This window comes from Oncorhynchus mykiss, chromosome 6 (assembly GCF_013265735.2).
Source record: "Oncorhynchus mykiss isolate Arlee chromosome 6, USDA_OmykA_1.1, whole genome shotgun sequence".
NCBI lineage: Eukaryota > Metazoa > Chordata > Actinopteri > Salmoniformes > Salmonidae > Oncorhynchus > Oncorhynchus mykiss.
In genome coordinates, this window is record NC_048570.1 from 22,730,484 (window position 1) to 22,753,746 (window position 23,263).

At 44.3% G+C, this 23,263-nt stretch overlaps 1 protein-coding gene across 1 annotated transcript; it reads right to left on the reverse strand.

Moving 5' to 3' along the window:
• Positions 1-23: 23 nt before the first annotated feature.
• On the reverse strand, positions 24-16,126 carry LOC110525508 (stromelysin-3). The gene is made up of 8 exons (XM_021605680.2): positions 15,778-16,126; positions 4,639-4,904; positions 3,814-3,957; positions 3,498-3,631; positions 3,107-3,348; positions 2,488-2,692; positions 1,876-2,136; positions 24-1,754 (listed from the first exon to the last, which is right to left on the reverse strand). The coding sequence occupies exons 1-8, from the start codon at positions 15,886-15,888 to the stop codon at positions 1,636-1,638; spliced, it is 1,482 nt and encodes a 493-aa protein (XP_021461355.1). The 5' UTR covers positions 15,889-16,126; the 3' UTR covers positions 24-1,635.
• Between the last annotated feature and the right edge of the window lie 7,137 nt (positions 16,127-23,263).

Genomic DNA, 23,263 nt, shown 5'->3' on the forward strand with positions numbered 1-23,263 from the left:
ATTCACAAAAATGGACAACGTACTCAAGCTTAAATATTATATTTGTACCAAAACACAGTACGTTATTAATATTTTTGTATTTGCATAGTAAATGTGGCATTTGAGTAGAAAAACATGTTAACACATAAAGATATGTAATCAGAACAGATGATGGCTATTTTAATTAAAGGACAGTTATGTCTTGAAATGATTCTGAGCTCTATAGTCAACACCCAAAACTTTAGAAGAGATCTGCCAGGCTGCGGCTATTGGCTGTCAAACAATGACACAAATATCACAAATACATATTTTACAGTAAAGCAGATATAATAATACTAATACTAATAATAACTTTATTTATACAGCGCTTTTCAATACAGGTAACAAAGTGCTTCACATCAAAAAATAAAAGTACTAACAAAGAAACAAAGAAATAATAGCTAATTAAAATCATTTAAATCGTACATTAAAAGCATCTTTATAAAAGTGTCATCAGCAGAGATTTAAAAAGAGCCACTGAATCTGCAGCCTGGTCTCCTCTGGCAGACCATTTCAAAGGCTAGGTTCAAAGGTTTTCCCTAATGGAAAACGCCCAGTCTCCTTTCGTTTTCAACCTACACCAGATTTTGGAATGGTCAATAGTGCCCTACCAGAGGATCTCAGGCTGTATCCTGGCTAAGAAGAACTAACAACATCAGTGCCCTGCACTTACAAAATGTAATGAATGGCCCTTCCAAAAAGTAAGTTATCATCATGGCTTAGATTCACATCATGCAGCACCAAGGATGGAACATTCCATCCATTTGGACTGACTGAGAGCACCATGGATGGACCATTATTAAATTAAGTACAGCTATCTTAGAATGAACATAAATGTGACCGTGTTACAAGTAAGACTGTGAGTAAGTGTTCATAACTTTAGAGGACAAAAAGTGTCCCTGATTGTCAGTGATTTCCAGATTTAGCACCTTAATTAGTAAAACGAAAAAAAAAGACTTCATAGAAAATTGCAGTGCCTTAAACATATTTCCCTTTAAGAAGAAAACAAACTGCAACATCTCTTGAGTAAATTAGACATCACGATACAGTTACTAACCTCCTGCAGATGGCGCTGTCTTCTCAGCCCACGGTCTTTACCAACGCCTCTTCTGACCGTACACTCTTGCAAAGGGTTCTACATTGAATCCAAAATGGTTCTACTTGGAACCAAAAGGGTTCTACCTGGAACCAACAAGGGTCCTTCAAAGCGTTCTCCTATGGGGACAGCCGAAGAACCCTTTAAGGTTCTAGATAGCACCAGAGAGTAAAACCCAACCCAGCAACAAATAAATACAACTATATAGCTGCACATGAAGTCCAAACTCTGAGGAAACATTTGAATTAGTGTTTTCCTGAGAAGAAAAAAGGATCTAGTCCATTCAGTGTTAAGATAATGAGTAAACAAAAACATATTTGAGGAATAGCAAGCATTTTGTGGAAATCACTCAAGTTAAGTAATAAAGTCTTCACCTAAATAATTTGTTACGCAAAATGGTCTTGTTCCCCAAAATGCACAAGATTATAATGTTGTATTTGAAAGGACCATAAGGACAAGAGCATGGTTGGACTTGACTTGGACTTGAATTTGATCTTGAGAGCATTATCACCTAATGATACTCATACATTTCTGCAACCAAAGAAGTCCATGTGAAAATAGCGAGGATACCCCTGTAGTGAATTCATCTCCACAGGATCAAACTTCCAGTACTGCCTCCCTCTGATAAAGTGGGCATAGCCTGTCAATGGGGGAAAAAATCTATTCATCAATACAATTAAACAATTATCCTATGATCTAACTTTTCAATGTCGGACTCACTCCCAAATTGAGGTGATTAGGTGATTCACTCATAATATTACCATATTGGTCCTTGAAGGCTGCGTCGACATCACTGGGGATGCCACGCCAGTCCTGCATGTTGCGAGGGTAGATAGAGTCGACGCGGTTCTCCTTGGGGCTAAACCTCCAGTAGCTGCCTGACTTGAATAAGTAGGTGTTGTAGTTGTTGTCCTGGCCCCAGAGCAGAGCTGCCTGGATGTGGGAGACTGACAGGCCAAGGCTCTGCACAGAGTCTGGCCCTGTGATCTGTCTCTCTGCATCAAACACCCAGTAGCTTTGACCTGCAATAGCGCGAGAGAGAAAGAGGAGAGAGAAGAGAGAGAGAGAGAGAAGAGAGAGAGGAGAGAGAGAGAGAGATACAGTAGATGCCCCTGCTGTGGGATCTGGGCTATGTTTTCATAGTTTCCATAACTCTTACCTATTCAACACTCTTGTCACTCTTGACATGCCCTACTTAAAGTTGCAGAATAACACTTTTCTGGCTAACCAAAAAGTTAATAAAGCTATAATGCAGTTGTTTTCCTGCTTGTCTGCCTAAATGTATGTTAACCTGTTAGTTTTCAACTTGGGGCTTACCTAATCCTACACTTAGAAAATATAACTAACCACAGCACAATATCTATGTCACCCACCTTGAAAGAACCAGATATTCCCTGATTGGTCTTCAAAGGCTGCATCAATGTTCTCTGGAATCCCCCTCCAATGGCGGGATGCCAGCGCGGGGTAGCCTGCCTCCAGCCGCCCCTCCCGAATGCGCCACACATAGCGTGACTTAAAGAAAAACAGCTCTCCGCGAATCATAGACACAGCATCGAAGTCTGTCTGGCAGGCGTCAGGCTGGAGACAGAAAGAGGACCACTAGACTCTTAGAAGAAACTGTGCTATCTAGAACCAATAAGGGTTGTTCAGCTGTCCCCATAGGATAACCCTTTGAAGAACCCTTTTTATTTCCAGGTAGAACCCGTTTGGTTTCCATATAGAATCGTTTCCACAGCGGGTTCTACATGGAACCCAAAAGAGTTATACCTGGAACCAAAAAGGGTTCTATCTGGAACCAAAAAGGGTTCTCCTCTGGGGAGAGCCGAAGAATCCTTCTGAAACCCTTTTTTCTAAGAGTGTAGTGCATTTCCATACTGTCGTATCACATTTATTCTTGTGTGGCTAGTATCTCAGTTGTATTGTGTGTCTTATATTGTGATTATCTGCCTGTGTAGCACCTCCAAAGAAAAATATGTTGAGATTAACACTCACAATACTACTAATGATCTCATTGGTATCTGTAGTGATTTGTGGCAGTGGTTGGGGTGGAGATGGGGGCTGGACATGTGGACGAGGGCCATACAGGTATTGGATCCCCAGCTTGTCATCCTCGCTCAGCTCCAGGGGATAGGAGAAGCTGTAATAGGGGGACATCACTGCGCCCGGTTCCTGGGAGTGCTGCAGGCCAAGAACATGCCCGAACTCATGAGCAGCCACTTGGAGGAGGTCTGTGCCTGCAGTAGAGTCAGGGCGAGGGTCACACCTCCAGAGATAATACACTACAACTGTAGAAATACCTCCTGACTTTACTCATTTTACATAGAGCTCTATGTAAATCAACTCTCCATATTTCCTGCATGTTCCCTGCCAAGAAAACACTCACCCATGTAGTTGCCAAGGGACCACGCCTCATCATAGTCAAAATGGATGTCGCCCTCCCTGTGGGTCTTGGGGAAGAAGGCATGGGCTAGAATGCCCCCAGGGCCGTCAAAGGGCAGGTTATCTCCATGCCAGTAACTACAGTAGAGATCCATATGAGGGCAGGTTATCTCCATGCCAGTAACTACAGTAGAGATCCACATGAGGGCAGGTTATCTCCATGCCAGTAGCTACAGTAGAGATCCATATCAGGAAAGCGCTGGCTGAGCAGTAACTTAAAATCGGACATTTGAATACACATAATGTACACACATGCGTACCTAGTGAAGTCAATGACAATGTCAGCCTTTCCACTGCTGACCTCAGTGAATGTGAGGGGTGTGACCTCACTCCACACTCTCAGGGCTTCCAGCAGGACACGCCGCACTTTGTCTTCGCTCATCTGCCAGGGGAAACGAACCACTCTGAGGAAGAAAGATGTATAGATATAAACAGATATAAATCAGAGGACGTAAACTCCACGCACATATGCACACACACACTCCATAGTCTGTAGCCTGTAGAAACACACCAGAGACTACCAGCCTTGTTGCATACCTAGAACCTCCGTCTCATTTGATATCTAACCATCAAATCAACAGATAGGTGTGCTGTTACATAGACCCTCAGGCTCTGTAAAATAACAGTGTATCATAGTCCTGTTCCTTCCAGTTTACTTCATCTGTAAAGTCTCATTAGCCCATCATGGCTTCCCCTCTCCTCTCTCTGAACGGCTTCTTAAATTCCATTGCATTTTGATAAAGAACAGCCACAATGAGAGGAACCAGGGTAGACACAGACAAAGAGGCAGCAGCCAGTCGACAGACAGCCCAGCCCAGACAATCCATACAGTGAGTCTCAGAAGGAGGAAAAGTAATACCATAAAAGCTACTTTATGACCAAAACAGGAGACTAATGACGGATAGAGCAACACTGGATTCTGAACATACAGTACCTTCCCCACCAACACAGGCAAATATGCACCAAAACAGGATACAAATACTATTTCCTTTGTTGGGACCAAGTCCATCTCTAAATACAAGCTGTACACGAGTGTGGTTATGCTATAATAATAATAATAACAATTATAATATTATTATCCTTACTTGTAGGTGAGGTCAGTTTTCTCCAAGCGCCCCCCAAACAGGACAAAGCGTTTCTGCCTGTGTCTCCCCCTGTAGATGACATCCTTCAGTGTGGGGTAGTCAGGGACGCCACACCGGGGGCGGTTAGACTCCTCAGTGTTGTTAGTTACCAGTGCTGCTTTTACAGGGTCTCCTATGGCCAAGGCTGTGTCTTTGAGTGTGTCCTGAGGATGGGCCACTCTTCCTCTCTTCTTTACGTCATGGAGATCAAACCTCTGGAGCCATCCCTTTGAAACAGCAGGATCATGAGCAACATGTATTAGATAAGATGTTTACAAAAGTGTCACTTATAAGGATGAACAACTTTAATTAAAACGCATTAGAAAACAATAGATTTGGTGCAAATATGTATCCCAATGCATTGCACTTTTTTGGAATCCATGCATGCACTGACATTGCCTTAAAGGGAAATGTAAAAAAAAACATTCTACTTCACATTCATCATCTCCAGCACCACCCTAACATCAACATATGTGAAAATGGTGCGTTCCTATGTTTTGTAGTAAAATAGATAGAGAAAGATTAGTAGACAATTAGTATGCAATTAGTAGGCAATGCCTACTCACATGCACACAGATGATGTCATTAGAAACACTTATCTTCCTCTACCTATTTTACTACAAAACATAGAAAAGCACCATTTTCACATATTGGGGTGGTGCTGGAGATGATGAATATGAAGTTGAAAAAATGTGAAGTTTCCCTTTAACATGATTGCTAGTATCTCTGAGAGTGGGAGTATTAGAGGTCAATAATAACTGGAAATAAGTAAACAAACAAAAATTGCCTGTCAGAGAGTGTTTCCCTTGTTGACTTGGAGTGGGCTTGTAGCTTACTTTACTGTCAGTTATCATTACACATAGGAACTATTACAGTAAATATCCCCCTGCAGAACCCAGAGGAAATTACTTTGCTCATCACCTCCTACCTCAAGCATAAATTACAGAGAGGAGAAATACTGTCAGTGGCACAGCGTCTCCATGGCTTTTTGAAGTTGTACAATTCAAGGCCTTTTACAGCTTTGCAATTCGGGAAGCATTGGGGTGCTCTTCATGATCACAAATGTCTTTACATTTCCTCTGACACTGCTACTGTACAACACATTGTATTTCTTAATGCACTAAGAACACGAGGATGTAGCGTATTCTACACTCTTAGAAAAAAGGGTTCCAAAAGGGTTCTTCTGCTGCGCCCATAGGAGAACCCTTTTTGGTTCCAGGTTAGAACCCTTTTTGGTTTCAGTTAGAATCCCTTTGGGTTCCAAATAGAACCCTCTGTGGAAAGGGTTGTACATGGAACCCAAAAGGGTTCTCCTATGGCAGGGTTCCCCAACTGGCGGCCTGTGGGCCGGGTGGTTTTATTAGGCCCCACAAGTTTTCTGAGTAAAAAAAAAAAATTCATTGTGGAATTTCATTGTTGGACATAAAAGACTGTAAAAACAACAGGAAATCAGGTCCAAGTGATTTTAATTTAAGAATTCCCATGCATAATAGAGAGACATGTGACCGTATACAAATGTAAGCAAGGTTTGAAATTATTATGTTTTAGTCTAACATTATATCTGTTTGGGCTTCTTGCGGTCAATTTGCAGTCTACAAATTTTTTGTAATTATGTTCAGGCCCTCCTACCATCCACTCCAGAAAAAAATTGTCCCGCGGCTGAATCTAGTTGATGATCGCTGTCCTATGGGGACAGCCGAATAACCCTTTAAGGTTCTAGATAGCAAATATTTTTCTAAGAGTGTAGCGTATTCTAGATGAACGATAATCAGACATAAGTCCTAATCATTCTGTCATTGTGTCAAGCCAGTCCTCCCTCTGGTAGCCTACTGCTTTGTGAGGCTTTAGTGTTGTGGAGTTGTGGGATAATGGGAACAATGCTCAGCAGGATTCGTGGAATGTGCTCCAGACCTCAAAACGAGAGGGCCTTACCCTGAGTTATGTGCCCCAATCAAGGAAGAAACACTAGACAGCAGAACTCTCAGTCATTCCGCCTGCATTTCACTTTGTAATTTAACCCAAATATATGGATCTTGGGCTTGCACTCTAATCTAGTTTGGCAATAAGATGTATACCCAACTGCATGAGAATGGGAGTGTGGGCTATCTACAGTGCATTGTAAAGCGTGGCTAACAAGCAGGAGGAGTGTGCACTCAACATATTTCAAAAAGGGAAATGAGAAGAGAAATTAGTGCTGTTGACAAGTTGCTGACAATAACTCCCTCCCATCTGTCAAAAGGATCAGTCTAGCCCCTGAGGTGAGAGAAAGCACAGCTCCTCCCCTCAGATTGCCAACAGGGTAATGGCCAAAGTTCACTTCCATGGTGTCACAAGGGTTGTTTCATGAACTTATGAAAGCTTTGACTGTCCTCAAATTGCCTGTCTTTGTTTACATTTATGGCATGTACTGCATATGCTCTTCTGCATGTATGTCCACTGAGCAGACAGTCTGGACACATATTAAAATTTGTGCATGTCACACCCTGACCATAGAGAGCTTTTTATTCTCTATGTTGGTTAGGTCGGGGTGTGACTAGGGTGGGTCATCTAGGTAATTATATTTCTATGTTGGCCTGGTATGATTCCCAATCAGAGGCAGCTGTTTATCGTTGTCTCTGATTGGGGATTATATTTAGGCAGCCATTTCCCCTTTGTGCTTTGTGGGATCTTGAATATGTATAGTTGCCTGTGAGCACTATAGTAGCTTTGCGATTTATTGTTTTCTTTGAGTTTCACTACCTAATAACGAGGATGGAACCATACCACGCTGCATCTTGGTCCACTCATTATAAAGATCGTGACAGTGCATTGGTTGTGTATACCCAACACGTGGTGTTCAGTGGTGTCGTCTTCTGACGTGTATTGTGATATATTTGAGTAAAATTGCTTTCCTTACTCATATCTGCTGTCCTGCGCCTGACTCATCTCACCAGCTACACACAGACGTAATTACAGAATTACTCACCTTCGAATAGATTCAGCAGGAGTAGTCGCCCTCCCTGTGGAGGTAGAGGACCATGTTGCAATGTCTGAACACCGCCATGGATCGCTGTTACAGATGATGGATCATTGGGAGAGAGCAGGAGGTCATCCAGCGCCTTCACCAGCCCCACTACAACAGGCCCCACTGTCCACCCCTCCTTCACCCGGTCCCAGCGGGAATCCGCTTGAGCTCCCGAGGGAGTATAATGGGACGGCTGCCGGATGTCAGGGGTTCCTACTCCAGCTGGAGCTCTACCCGGCGGCCGTCCATCCGGCTCCTTCGGGACGTGAGAGCGTGTCCGCCCTTGTCTCCTGCCTCTCAGGCAAAGCCCTGGACCATTACACAGAGTTCACCCACCGCTTTCGGGCAATTTTCGACCACCAGCCTGAGGGTCGAGCGGTGGGTGAACGTCTGTTTCACCTGAGGCAGAGGACTAGGAGCGCGCAGGATTTCCGGACCCTGGCCTCCAGCACGGGATGGAACGACAGGGCCCTGATCGATCCATCCTGATCGATGCAGTCTGCGCGAGGACGTTCGTCGGGAATTGGCCTGCCGAGACACCACCCTCACGTTGGACCTTCTGGTGGATCTGTCCATCTGTCTGGACACCCTGCTGGCTGCCCGCGGACGTCCAGATCGGGGCCTGTCAGTTCCATCCCCCAGGGCGACCGGAAAAGGGGCCATTCCCTCCACCATCTGTGGCTGCAGAGGGCACACTGCTGGGGAAGTTCCTCAGGGAGTCAAGGCAGCAGGCAGGGCACTATCGTGTCACCCCAGGTGAGTCGGCACCAGGCTCACCCAGAGCCCCCTGTTGCTCACATGTATGTGTTTATTAAATTTCCTGAGTTTTCCCCGCATTCCCAGCATAAGGCACTCATAGATTCAGGTGCCGCTGTGAATTTGATTGACCGTTCATTTGCTCATAGTTTAGGGACCCCCTTGTTCCTGTGGATATGCCCTTCCCTGTGCACGCCCTAGATAGTCGACCATTAGGGTCAGGGCTGATTAGGGAGGTCACTGCTCCACTAAGCATGGTTACGCAGGAGGGTCACAAGGAGAGAATCAGTCTCTTCCTTATTGATTCTCCTGCGTTTCCTGTGGTGCTGGGCATACCCTGGTTGGCCTGTCATGACCCCACTATTTCGTGGCAACAGAGGGCTCTCAAAGGGTGGTCACGAGAGTGCTCAGGGAGGTGTGTAGGAGTTTCCATCGGTGCGACTACGGTGGAAAGTCCAGACCAGGTCTCCACCGTGCGCATCCCCTCGCAATATGCAGATTTGGCTCTCGCCTTCTGTAAGAAGAAGGCGACTCAATAACCACCCCATCGACGGGGGGATTGTGCGATAAATCTCCTGGTAGACGCAGCACTTCCCAGGAGTCACGTGTATCCCCTGTCACAGGAGGAGATGGCGGCTATGGAAACATATGTCTCCGAATCCCTGGGGCAGGGATACATTCGGCCCTCCACTTCACCTGCCTCCTCGAGTTTATTTTTTGTGAAGAAGAAGGATGGAGGTCTGCGCCCGTGTATTGACTATCGGGGTATCAATCAGATCACAGTGAGGTACAGCTACCCGCTGCCACTCATCGCCAGTGTGATCGAGTCAATGCACGGGGCGCGCTTCTTCACAAAATTGGATCTCAGGAGCGCTTACAACCTGGTGCGTATCCGGGAGGGGGCCGAGTGGAAGACGGCTTTTAGTACCACCTCAGGGCACTATGAGTACCTCGTCATGCCGTACGGGTTGATGAATGCTCCATCAGTCTTCCAGGCCTTTGTTGACGAGATCTGCACGGGCAGGGTGTAGTGGTGTATATATCGATGACTTTCTGATATACTCCGCTACACGCGCAGAGCATGTGTCCCTGGTGCGCAGGGTGCTTGGTCGACTGTTGAAGCATGAGAAATGTCTGTTCTTCCAACAGTCCGTCTCCTTCCTAGGGTACTGCATTTCCACTTCAGGGGTGGAGATGGAGAGTGACCGCATTTCAGCCGTGCGTAATTGGCCGACTCCCACCACGGTAAAGGAAGTGCAGCGGTTTCTAGGGTTTTCCAACTACTACCGGAGGTTTATCCAAGGTTTTGGTCAGGTAGTGGCTTCCATTACCTCACTGCTAAAGGGGGGACCGGTACGACTGCAGTGGCTGGCTGAGGCGGACAGGGCTTTTGGTCACCTGAAGGCTCTGTTTAACTCGGCTCCCGTGCTGGCCCATCCTGATGCCTCTTTGGCGTTCATAGTGAAGGTGGATGCATCCAAGGCTGAGATAGGAGCCGTGCTCTCTCAGCGCTCGGGCACGCCACCAAAGCTCCGCCCCTGTGCTTTTCGAAGAAGCTCAGCCCGGCGGAGCGAAACTATGATGTGGGGGACCGGGAGCTGTTGGCTGTTGTCAAAGCTCTGAAGGCGTGGAGAAATTGGCTTGAGGGGGCTAAACACCCTTTCCTCATCTGGACTGACCACCGCAATCTGGAGTACATCCGGGCGGTGAGGAGACTGAACCTTCGCCAGGCAAGGTGGGCTATGTTGGGCTCTGTCCTACAGACCAGGTTCCCAGAATGCTAAGGCAGATGCACTGTCCCGGATGTATGACACAGAGGAGCGGTCCATGGATCACACTCCCATACTTCCGGCCTCTTGCCTGGTGGCACCGGTGGTGTGGGAGCTGGACGCGGATATCGAGCGGGCGTTACGCACAGAGCCCACTCCCCCACAGTGTCCAGCTTGGCGCCTGTACGTTCCGTCTACTGTCCGCGGATGTTTGATCTATTGGGCCCACATGTCACCCTCCTCTGGTCATCCTGGCATTGGTAAGACGGTGCGTTGCCTTAGTGGGAAGTACTGGTGGTCCACCTTGGCCAAGGACGTGAGGGTTTATGTGTCCACCTGCTCAGTGGGCACCCAGTGCAAGGCTCCCAGGCACCTGCCCAGAGGGAAGTTACACTCCCATACTTCCGGCCTCTTGCCTGGTGGCACCGGTGGTGTGGGAGCTGGACGCGGATATCGAGCGGGCGTTACGCACAGAGCCCACTCCCCCACAGTGTCCAGCTTGGCGCCTGTACGTTCCGTCTACTGTCCGCGGATGTTTGATCTATTGGGCCCACATGTCACCCTCCTCTGGTCATCCTGGCATTGGTAAGACGGTGCGTTGCCTTAGTGGGAAGTACTGGTGGTCCACCTTGGCCAAGGACGTGAGGGTTTATGTGTCCACCTGCTCAGTGGGCACCCAGTGCAAGGCTCCCAGGCACCTGCCCAGAGGGAAGTTACAACCCCTACCCGTTCAACAACGGCCGTGGTCGCACCTGTCGGTGGGCTTCTTGACGGATCTTCCTCCCTCGCAGGGCAACACTACGATCCTGGTCGTTGTGGATCGGTTTTCTAAGTACTGCCGTCTCCTCCCTTTGCCCGGTCTCCCTACGGCCCTACAGACTGCGGAGGCCCTGTTCACTCACGTCTTCTGGCACTACGGGGTGCCTGAGGACATAGTCTCTGATCAGTTCACGTCCAGGGTCTGGAGAGCATTCATGTAACGTCTGGGGGTCTCGGTCAGCCTCACCTCAGGTTTTCACCCCAAGAGTAATGGGCAGGTGGAGAGGGTAAACCAGGATGTGGGTAGGTTTCTGCGGTCATATTGCCAGGACCGGCCGGGGGAGTGGGTTGCGTTCATCCCTTGGGCAGAGATGGCCCCGAACTCACTTCGCCACTCCTCCACTAACCTCTCTCCCTTCCAGTGCGTACTGGGGTATCAGCCGGTTCTGGCACCTTGGCATCAGAGCCAGATCGAAGCCCCTGCAGTGGACGAATGGTTTAAGCGCTCAAAGGAGACCTGGGAGCCCACCCATGTGCACCTGCAACGGGCCGTGAGGCGGCAGAAGGGGAGCGCCGACCGCCACCACAGTGAGGCCCCGGTGTTCGCACCGGGGGACCGGGTCTGGCTCTCGACCCAAAATCTGCCCCTCCGCCTGCCCTGCCGGACGCTGGGTCCGTGGTTTGTGGGGCCATTCAAAGTCCTGAGGAGAGTGAACGAGGTATGCTACAGGTTACAGCTTCCCCCAGATTACCGTATTAATCCCTCGTTCCATGTGTCTCTCCTCAGGCCTGTGATGGCCGGTCCACTCTAGGAGTCTGAGGTGGGGGAGGTTCCTACCGCCAGTGCCGGTGGAGGACGTCTTGGACCCTTCGTTGCTGCGGGAGTTCCACCGTCTCCATCCGGATCACCCTGCGCCTCGTCCTCCGGGTCGTCCCCGAGGTCAGTGTCAGTGTCACAACTTCCGCCGAAGTCGATCCCTCTCCTTGTTCGGGCGGTATTCGGCGGTCGACGTCACCGGCCTTCTAGCCATCGCCGATCCACTTTTATTTTCCATTTGTTTTGTCTTTGTCTTACACACCTGGTTTCAATCCCCCAATTACTTGTTAATTATTTAACCCTCTGTTCCCCCATGTTTGTTTGTGAGTAATTGTTTATTGTATTGCGGTCTGTATTTGTGGCCTTGTATTTATACGACATGTATAAATATATATATTTGAGTAAAATTGCTTTCATTACTCATATCTGCTGTCCTGCGCCTGATTCATTTCACCAGCTACACACAGGAGCATTACATAGATGACCACTCTGGGTAGTAGAGCTATTGGAGGAGCAGAGGTCCCCAGACAATATTGACTTGTCTGCAGCCGGTTTGCGTGTTCCCACATCATCTGAGAGCAGACAGAGGATATCCTTATAGGAGTCTCTGGCACAGTGTTTCTCAGCTAAGCCCTGGGAGACACAGTCAGTCCATCATCTTCTGTCCTGATGACTATGCAAGATGCCATTTACGAAGTAGTTCACCCTCCAAAAGAGGGCTCTAGGTGACTCAGGATGTTTTATCATTGTGTTTGTGAACCAACGTGTTTTGGGAGGGGGATCCATTACATGTATGGACACATCTAGCTTCTGGTTACAGTGATGACAAGATCTGTGAGTCACTGCAGTGGAGTGACAGAGTGGTATTCAAAGAGCACAACTCAACATGTCTGTACAAGTATACAAGTATCCTAAAGCCTAGACATTATAAAATGTGGACATTCTGTCAGTTCTTGTAAGAATTTGTAAAAAGGAGGACACTTAAACCCTTTCATATAGGAACAATACTAGAGGACATTGTCTGCAAACGGAGCAACTTGGTAATGTTTACACAATGCATCAGATATGGTCTTGGAGAGGATATGTATACTACTGAGTAAATACAGACAAACTGTTTCACTATAACAGGATAGAAGATTCAACTGATGAGGTGAAAGATAGATGCACCACTATCAACACATGCCTTGGTATCTGCCTCCTTATCCTCCTTAATCCAATACATCAGCCACAATCAGTAACACCAGGCAATAGAAAATAGGTTGCAAATCTCCTGGGATCTTACTGTGCTCTTTTATCTTTCCTGGCAAACAAACTTCCTCCCCTGAGACCACAGGCTTCCAGATTCTCTGTCTGCCAAGCAGAGAATCAGGGGGATAATGCCACCCTCACCTTGCATGACCTGATCACACATTAACTGGGTTTTGTGACCTGCTGTGACTTAATTCAATAGGTGGATGCTATGGAAACTGAGGCTAGTAATCTCTGATGTCACTTCCAGTCTCATGGGTGTCTGGCAGTCAGTTTGGCCAGAGGACAGAACTAATGGAGAAAAACAGGAAGAAAAACCAAGGGACATGGCTTTTATTCACAAAGGGATATCCAAACATTGAGCCCATCGTATTATTTTCCCTCCATTTTCCCTGTGAGAGCAAACAGGCTCTGTGTTTCCTGACCCAGATACAGAGAAACTTGTCCCTGCTTGTATAATCACTAACTCTTTTGTCAACAATGGGAAACAAATTGACAAAACTACAGATTATGCTTTCCAGTTCAGTTAACAAGTAGACATAACAATTAATTATTATTTGCATGTGTTGCCATCGCAGCTGCAAGTAATTTCGGTAAAGGAAGAGAGTAGAAACTAAACTAACAATTTTTCCTCCATGACATTGAGGGGACGTTTGTCATACTTGGTCCTTCCTACAGTTGGTTTACAGTAGACTACCTCAGACATTCTCAAATTAATGAGTTTGCATTTTTTCCAGTTTTCATCAAGAAGCCGATAATCTCTGTCATTGAGGCAGTAGGCTAATATTGCAAGTTATCAGCAATATATAATCTAAAACATCAATTTGGACAATAAAACACCCCCAATGGCAATGTGGAGCTTCCCTCTTCATCCTCTCATTCACAGTTGTTGACAAAATGTCTTTACAGACCAGCTATTATCGTTTCCTGCCCTGCGGAGACAAGAACTCAATTACCTTCTCTATTTACCACACGCCCATACCATGCAGGACTTTCAGTTGTGCCATGGTAGCACAAATGTTACATATCAGATCAATTAACATTGCATGAAGGTTGAAAATAAAAGCCTTTTAGATGTCAGTGTTGATGTTGTGGCAGTGGCTCTGTGAAGTTTCTAAATGCCACATTGCTTAGACTTAGTCCCATTCTGGGAGGGTTATGTGTTTGACAGATACATATTTTTGTTTAGGATTAATGAGGCAGTGTTTAAAGGGCAAATCAGCAATTGAAACAATAATAAAGCTTCTCCCAGCCCTGTTTCGGTAAAAAGCTGAGGGACGGGCTGGAAACATGTAACCACACTCAAATTCATAGACAGAGCTATGAATGCAAGGACTGATCATCCTTGACATCAAAAGTATAGTTTTAACCATGCTTTAAGGCTATATAGTGTTTGTTTACATTTACTTTGTTAACAAACATTCAAGTGAAACAAGCTTATATTTTAGCGTTTGATCGGGTACCTTAATCTAAGCTCATAAGTCATTTATAAATGATGTTCTTCAAAAATCAATGGATACATATCACAACTGTATAAATCCAAAAATGGATGTAGCAACTGCTGATTGCCACTTTAAAATATGATGTTGTAATATACTCATTTCATATCGGTCATCTTCGAAAGATATGACACTTTGTCCACTGCACAGGTTCATCATCTTAACACTAACATGCTGACCAGACCGAACACGTCGGGTGCGGCGAGCGACGCAAAATAAATTTAGAAATCCATGTTATTCAATTATTGCATCCACACTACTTGCGTGCGCCAACGAGCGTCTGCGATGCCAAGGGCTAAAATAGAAGTCATTCCTATTTCTGACGCAGATCGAGCTGAACCCACGCGCCATCTCCTCATTGGTTATACCCACGTGGATGATTGAATGACGAACTGTTTTGCCAGTAGTCGTGGTAAAACTATGAAAGTTTAGATGTGATCACCATATAAGTTCAAAGATGAAAAAGCCTGGAAGGAGGAGAGCTGACTTGAAACGATTCGGTTGGCCGTTTTACGTGTAGATTAATTGTCGGAGTAGAGGACCTTGTGCATTTCAGATTTAAAAAAAATGTTTTCATTTTTTTTCCAGTTCAGGTAAAATAACAACTCAATGTTTATATCCCAGGACAAATTAGCTAGCAACAGCAAGCTAGCTAAATAGGACAAATTAGCTAGCAAGAGCAAGCTAACTAGCCATACATGTTTAATGCTTTTCGAACTGTCCCCAAATTAATGTCATTGGTTTAGAGTTTGTTTTGCTATTTTAACCTGCGTGTCGTGAACGCGTTTGGTGTGGGGGGCCAAATACATTTATGCACGATAGCGCACGCGCGCAGCCGGTTTGGGTTCCGTGTAAGTATTGACATAGAGCCCTTCTAATAATACTGAGCATAACATCTACAATATTATTTGTTTTGACAGATGGGTTTTAAACATTTAGCAGGTTGGTGTCGGTCAACCAGGGCGAAGCATAATCATAACTGTAATAAAGCACACTGTAGTGTGGGTATAGCACACTGAACATTCGAAAAAGCCTGGAAAACTGGGATTCACAACTAAGAACTTTTCTGCACTCTCATGTGTGCATGATTTGAAATAGCAGGTGAATTGGGAATGCACTAATAATAATTGGCAGTGACTTGCAACACCGATGAAACTTCCAGTAATTGCACTATCAAGCTATTTGTGTCTGCTGAAAGATATTATCAAACAAATAAAAAGTAATACAACTAAAGTATTCTGCACTCACCGGCGTCGCTTTGTAGCTGATTGCTTCGGGCACTGGCGAACAATGCATGCTTCGGAGGCATTGCAGCGTAAAGACGCAAGATAGGACAGAAGTCTGCATCATTATCATCATCTTTTTGACCCGTGGACAGCTCTTTCTTCAGCTCTCTCTTCAGCTGAAGAGTGACGGCGCAGCTTCTTGTGGGCTCTTATATAGGTTCTGATTCTTTCTTCTTTCTTCAGCTCTCTCTTCAGCCGAAGAGTGACGGCGCAGCTTCTTGTGGGCTCTTATATAGGTTCTGATTCTTTCTTCTTTCTTCAAATACGCGTTTTACAGTCTGGACTCTGGAGTGATAATACCACCCGCAACAACGTAACATTTAACCCATTTTGTGCTGCGCTAACATGGATTTTTTGGGATTCAAAACGGATGATCTACCTGCAATTGATAGAATAGGAAACTAATGCATTTTCTATTTGGAAAAAATGACTTATGTGAAACTCAAATGTGTTATTCATCAATAAATATTTCAACAAAGCTATTGAAGGTGTTGGTTTATTTTCGGATTGATATTAATACACGCATGGCTATTCATTTCAGCCAACTGGTAATGACACATACTGTAGGCTACATACATTTCGTTTGCAACAAGTTGTGCGATTGTTTCCTTATAACAACAGCCCATTCACCATTTGTGTCTTTGATTTTGGAAATAATGTGTCACAACAACTCTCATAACCCAAACTTTGTCCCTAGGAGTGGTGCCCATCTCCAAATTGACAACAGTCACACCAGCCACAAAAAAAAGCTGCAAAAGCCACAGCAAGGCATTTAAGCCACAGCAAGGCATTCAAACTCTATTTAAGTTCATTTCAGTAAGGATGGGCATTAAATAACAGGATTGGGGAGTTTAACAGGGCTAGTCTATTTAATTACTGACATACAGGTAGGCACAGGGAAAAAGCCCTAATAAATCTAATTTTTCTGAAAGAGAATTACAAAACACAAACCACAGTGGGCTTGTTAACAGAAAGTTATAGAATAAAGAGGTGTGTGTGTTTGTGTGTGTGCGTGCGTGTTTGTGTGTGTGCGTGTGTGCGTGCTCGTGTGTGTGAATGACTTTGAAATTGCTGACTAAAACTAACTAAAGCTTTTCAAGGACTTGAAGACTTGAGTGGACACCCAACAAGAAGGTAAGACCTTCCAGGAAATAGATTCCCAATAATCCAGTGCTGTGCCCACTGCCCATCCTTCTTGATTACTGTTTATAACTATGTCACTACTAAGTTTCTCTCTTGAACCAGGGCCAGGTGGCTGAACACTGACCTCAGCATCCCTCTCAACCACCTCATCTCACCTACCTCATTGGCCCCCTGTTGGTCAGACAGATACATGATGAGGTGAATACCTTTGTTCAGGTGACATGAACTCAATGAATAGTATGGACTATTGCCTAGCATTATGCTCCACTAACTACAGCACATAAAATATACTTTTGTTGTAGTATTTTGCCTTTGAACCTAAAAACATAGCTTTACCCAATGTACTATGAATTGAAGCTATTGTTTGTTTATTAGATGCACAGATTATATAATGTTGGAACGGATCGATTTCCTCTGCTGTATGTTTCGAATTTTGACTCCAAACTGTGCGCTGCATTGCTCTCCAGTGAGATCATCCGCTGGGTGGGGGTGAAATGAATTTTAAAGCTGGGCTGCATTAGGCCTCTCTGCTTCAGTCTGTTTCAAATGGCAAACACCAATGTGATGTCTTCAGGACCTTGTATTCCCTTCTCAGGAAAGGGTTTCTGTTTAATATCACCTGTGAGCAACACTGAGAAAATCACACTGGTCTTTACAGAGAGGGCCAGCTATAAATCCTAAGAGGTGTTTGATATATAAACCTTAGCCTTAAAAACATGTCAGGTCTGTTTCAAACTCCAGTCTGTGTGAGTAACATTCTCTGTACAGTAGCCTAATACTCAACTCATGTTAATATTGGTTCATCTGTAAATGCTAATCTATGCTTACAATATGAACACATTCACATGTATTATTGTGTACAGTGCAATCAGAAAGTTTACACACCCCTTAACCTTTTACACATTTTGTTGTGCTACAGCCTGAATTTAGAATTTATAAAATGTATATATTTTTTAGTCACATACACAATACCCCAGAATATGTTTTAGAAATGTTTACAAATTAATAAAAACTGAGAAGCTGAAATGTTAATAAGTATTCAACCCAGGTTTTCCAATGCCTTGCAAAGAAGGGCACCTATTGGTAGATGGGTAAAAACAAAAAAGCAGACAATCTGTATCCCTTTGAGCATGGTGAAGTTATTAATTACACTTTGGATGGTGTATGAATACACCCAGTCACTACAAAGATAGACGTCCTTCCTAACTCATTTGCCGGAGAGGAAGGAAACAGCTCATGGATTTCGCCATGAGACCAATGGTGACTTTAAAATAGTTACAGAGTTTAATGGCTGTGATAGGAGAAAACTGAGGATGGATCAACATTGTATTTACTCCACAATACTAACCTGATTGACAGAGGGAAAAGAAGGAAGCCTGTACAGAATACAAAATATTCAAAAAAATGCATCCTGTTTGGAACAAGGCGCTAAAGTATTACTGCAAAAAAATGTGCAAAGAACTTCAATTTTTGTCCTGAATACAAAGTGTTATGTTTGATGCAAATCCAATGCAACACATAACTGAGTACCACTCTATGTAATGAATACGAGGGGAGACAGAGAGCTGGTTTCAAGCGCAGGGCACAGCAGGTGTTTGTTGCAAAGTACCACAGGAGGAGGCAGGTAGCTGGGTCCAGAGGCAGGCAGAAGGTCATACACAGGGGGTCCAAAGAGGCAACAGTACAGGCAGGGAAAAGGCTAGTAACGTCGTCCGGGAGGTCAGGAAATAGGTTGATAACAGGAAATCCGATAGGCTAAAGTACAGGCAGGGAATAGACAAAAGGCGTCATTAGTGAGGCAGGCAAAAACTATCATACACAGGAGGAGTAAATCACGGGAAAAACAGAGCCCCGAAAGACGTGTGTCACAAAACAAACAATACCTCACAGTGATGGGGTGCAAAGAACTGAACTAAATGTTCCTGACTGGATGATTTACAGTTTTGACTTAAATCAGCTTGAAAATCTATGTCAAGACTTGAAGATGGTTGTCTAGCACTGATCAACAACCAATTTGACAGCGCTTGAAGAATTTTGAAAATAATAATGGGAAAATATTGTGCAGTCCAGGTCAGTCATTACTTTAGAAGGAATTGTTAATTCAACAACCAATGTATTACATCACATCCCTGAGAAACCCATTCTCACATGTTCAGTTATGTTATGGTTTGGTGATATGCCCCCTTTCTTAAAACAAAGACCACATGTCATCCTAAATGCAAACCAGAACCTGGCCCCAATAGCCTGGTCTCATAGCAGGGTCATGAAATAGCAGGGTCATGAAAGTTGGCCCTATGGGAGAACCATTGTCCCTCTTTGACTCCCCCAAAGTGACCTGGTTTGACCGCCTGTGGGACTTACCACAACAAAGGACTGAGGTGGGAGTTTGGTTGGATCCCTTACTGCAACTTAAGGAAAATCAAACCACGATGAAATATGGTTGTGATTTTATGTGTAATGATATCACAAAAGCTGTACATGACAAGTTAATTATTTTCTTTAAAGCTATTTTTGTTCATAAGTAAGTTTTTTCCTGTTTTCCAAGCAAGATACAAGTTGATGCTCTATCATGACAAAATAATAATAATACATTGGGCAAAACTGTGCACGTAAAGTGGAAGTGACAAAAACACCTGAAACTCTACAACTCAGCCTTTAACACCATAGTACCCCGCAAGCTCATCACTGAGCTCAGGACCCTGGGACTGAACACTTGGGACTCCCTCTGCAACTGGATCCTGGAGTTCTTGAAGGTCCGCCCCAAGTGGTGAGGGTAGGCAACAACACATCCGTCACACTGACCATCAACACGGGGGACCCTCAGGGGTGCATGCTTAGTCCCCTCCTTTACTCCCTGTTCTTCCACTTCTGTGTGGCCATGCACAAGTCCAACACAATCATTAAGTTTGTTGAAGACACAACAGTGGTAGACCTGATCACTGATGACGATGAGACAGCCAATAGGGAGGAGGTCAGTGACCTGGCAGTGTGATGCCAGGACAACAACCTCTCCCTCAACATCAGCTAGACAAAGGAGCTGATCGTGGACAGCAGAAAACCGAGGGCTGAGCACACCCCCATCCACATGACGGGGCTGTAGTGGAGCAGGTCGAGTGCTTCAAGTTCCTCTGTTTCCACAACACTAAGGGATTAACATGGTTCACACACACCAACACAGTCGGCAAGAAGGCACGACAACGCCTCGTCGCTCTCAGGAAGCTGAAAAGACTTGGCATGGGCCCGCAAAGCGCTACAGAGGGTATTGCGTACTAGAGGTCGACCGATTATGATTTTTCAACGCCGATACCGATGCCGATTATTGGAGGACCAAAAAAAGCCGATACCGATTAATTGGACAATTTTTTTATTTTATTTGTAATAATGACAATTACAACAATACTGAATGAACACTTATTTTAACTTGATATAATACATCAATAAAATCAATTTAGCCTCAAATAAATAATGAAACATGTTCAATTTGGTTTAAATAATGCAAAAACAAAGTGTTGGAGAAGAAAGAAAAATGCAATATGTGCCATGTAAGAAAGCTAACGGTTAAGTTCCTTGCTCAGAACATGAGAATATATGAAAGCTGGTGGTTCCTTTTAACATGAGTCTTCAATATTCCCAGCTAAGAAGTTTTAGGTTGTAGTTATTATAGGAATTACAGGACTATTTCTCTCTATACCATTTGTATTTCATTAACCTTTGACTATTGGATGTTCTTATTGGCACTTTAGTATTGCCAGTGTAACAGTATAGCTTCCGTCCCTCTCCTCGCTCCTACATGGGCTCGAACCAGGAACACAACGACAACAGCCACCCTCAAAGCAGCGTTACCCATGCAGAGCAAGGGGAATAACTACTCCAAGTCTCAGAGCGAATGATGTTTGAAACGCTATTAGCGCGCACCCCACTAACTAGCTAGCCATTTCACATCGGTTACACCAGCCTAATCTCGAGAGTTGATAGGCTTGAAGTCATAAACAGCGCTGTGCTTGCTAAGAGCTGCTGGCAGAACGCACGAAAGTGCTGTTTGAACGAAAGTGCTGTTTGAACAAATGCTTACGTTATAACATAATGACACACAGAAATACGAGCCTTAGGTCATTAATATGGTCGATTCCGGAAACTATCATCTCGAAAACAAGACGTTTATTCTTTCAGTGAAATACGGATATGTTGCATATCTTATCTAACAGGTGGCATGCATAAATCTAAATATTCCTGTTACATTGCACAACCTTCAATGTTATGTCATAATGACTTAAAATTCTGACAAATTAGGCGGCCCAAACTGTTGCATATACACTGACTCTGCGTGCAACGAACGCAAGAGAAGTGACACAATTTCACCTGGGTAATATTGCCTGCTAACCTGGATTTCTTTTAGCTAAATATGCAGGTTTAAAAATATATACTTCTGTGTATTGATTTTAAGAAAGGCATTGATGTTTATGGTTAGGTATACATTGGAGCAACGATACGCACAGCATCGATTATATGCAACGCAGGACACGCTAGATAAACTAGTAATATCATCAACCATGTGTAGTTAACTAGTGATTATGATTGATTGATTGTTTGTTTTTTATAAGATACGTATAATGCTAGCTAGCAACTTACCTTGGCTTCTACTGCATTTGTGTAACAGGTAGGCTCCTCGTGGAGTGCAATGTAATCAGGTGGTTAGAGCGTTGGACTAGTTAACTGTAAGGTTGCAAGATTGAATCCCCCGAGCTGACAAGGTAAAAATCTGTTGTTCTGCTCCTGAACGAGGCAGTTAACCCACCGTTCCTAGGCCGTCATTGAAATTAAGAATGTGTTCTTAAATGACATGCCTAGTTAAATAAAGATTAAATAAAGGTGTAAAAAAAATATTTTTAAAATCGGCCAAATCGGTGTCCAAAAATACTGATTTCCGATTGTTATGAAAACTTGACATATGCCCTAATTAATCGTCCATTCCGATTAATTGGTCGACCTCTAGTGCGTACGGCCCAGTACACCACTGGGGCCTAGCTCCCTGACATCCAGGACCTCTATACCAAGAGGTGTTAGAGGAAGGCCGTAAAAATTGTCGAAGACTCCAACCACTCAAGTCATAGACTGTTCCCTCTGGTACCGCATGGCAAGCAGTAGCCGAAACAAGTCTGGAACCTATAGGACCCTGAACAGCTTCTACCCCCAAGCTATAAGACTGCTAAATAATTAGTTAAATAGTTAACCAAATAGCTAACCTGACTATCTGCATTGACCCCCTTTTGCAATAACCTTTTTGACTCATCGCATGCGCTGCTGCTACTGCTTAACATATATCCTCTTGCCTAGTCACTTTATCCCTACCTATATGTACATATCTACCTCAATTACCTTGTACCGCTGCACATCGACTTGCTACTGGTACCCTGTGTATATAGCGGAGTTATCGTTACTCACTGTGTAGTTATTCCTCGTGTTATTATTTTTCTATTTTTTTAAAAGGGTATGACAAATAAAATGAGATTTGAATTGATTTGACAGAACTGTGCATGCAGAGTGGAAATGACAAAAACACCTGAAACTTGGGCAACAGGGCTATCTACGTCAGGTGTTCTGAGACACTGCTGAACAAAAATGACAATGCTCACATGCCGTCATCAGGGACACGCATGTACTCTCCAAGGCTGTTGAGCCCATTTATTCATTTGCTAAATGTTACAGGAGTCTACTGCATTCCAAGTGGAGATGAAAGAGTTTAAATGGACTGCCAGTTAACCAAAACCATTGCTAGACCAGGCCCTTGTCTCTGGGGGCTGAGAGCAGAGTTGTCATGCCCATAGCGGGCACAGGGGAACATGCCCCGTAAGATTTGTCCTGTTTCAAATAATAATAATTTCACATAATGTTTTGTTGTTGTTGTTTCTCTGTAATACCACTAGCCATCTAGGAATTTTCTGAAGTAGGCTTTAGCTAGTCCAGATAGGTTCCTAATCTCCCAACCTCATAACTAACTACCAAGAAGCCATTTCAGGCTATCAAATTAGAGTAGTTAGCTTGTCTAACTATCTTAGCTGGCATACCTGCTGGCAAGGTTGGTAGACTTGAGAAAAGCATGCAATAACTAAATGTACTGAATAAGACTCACATTCCTTTCAATCTTTTACACAGATTTTAGCATTGATGCAGAAAAGCATATTTAGATTATTCAAAAAAAATACAGACAGCTCAAGTGGTATGCAGAAAAATATACATATAAATGCAAATATATATTTTTACATAGAATTAAGCATAACAATTATGGCTCTAGATTGTAGGAAAAA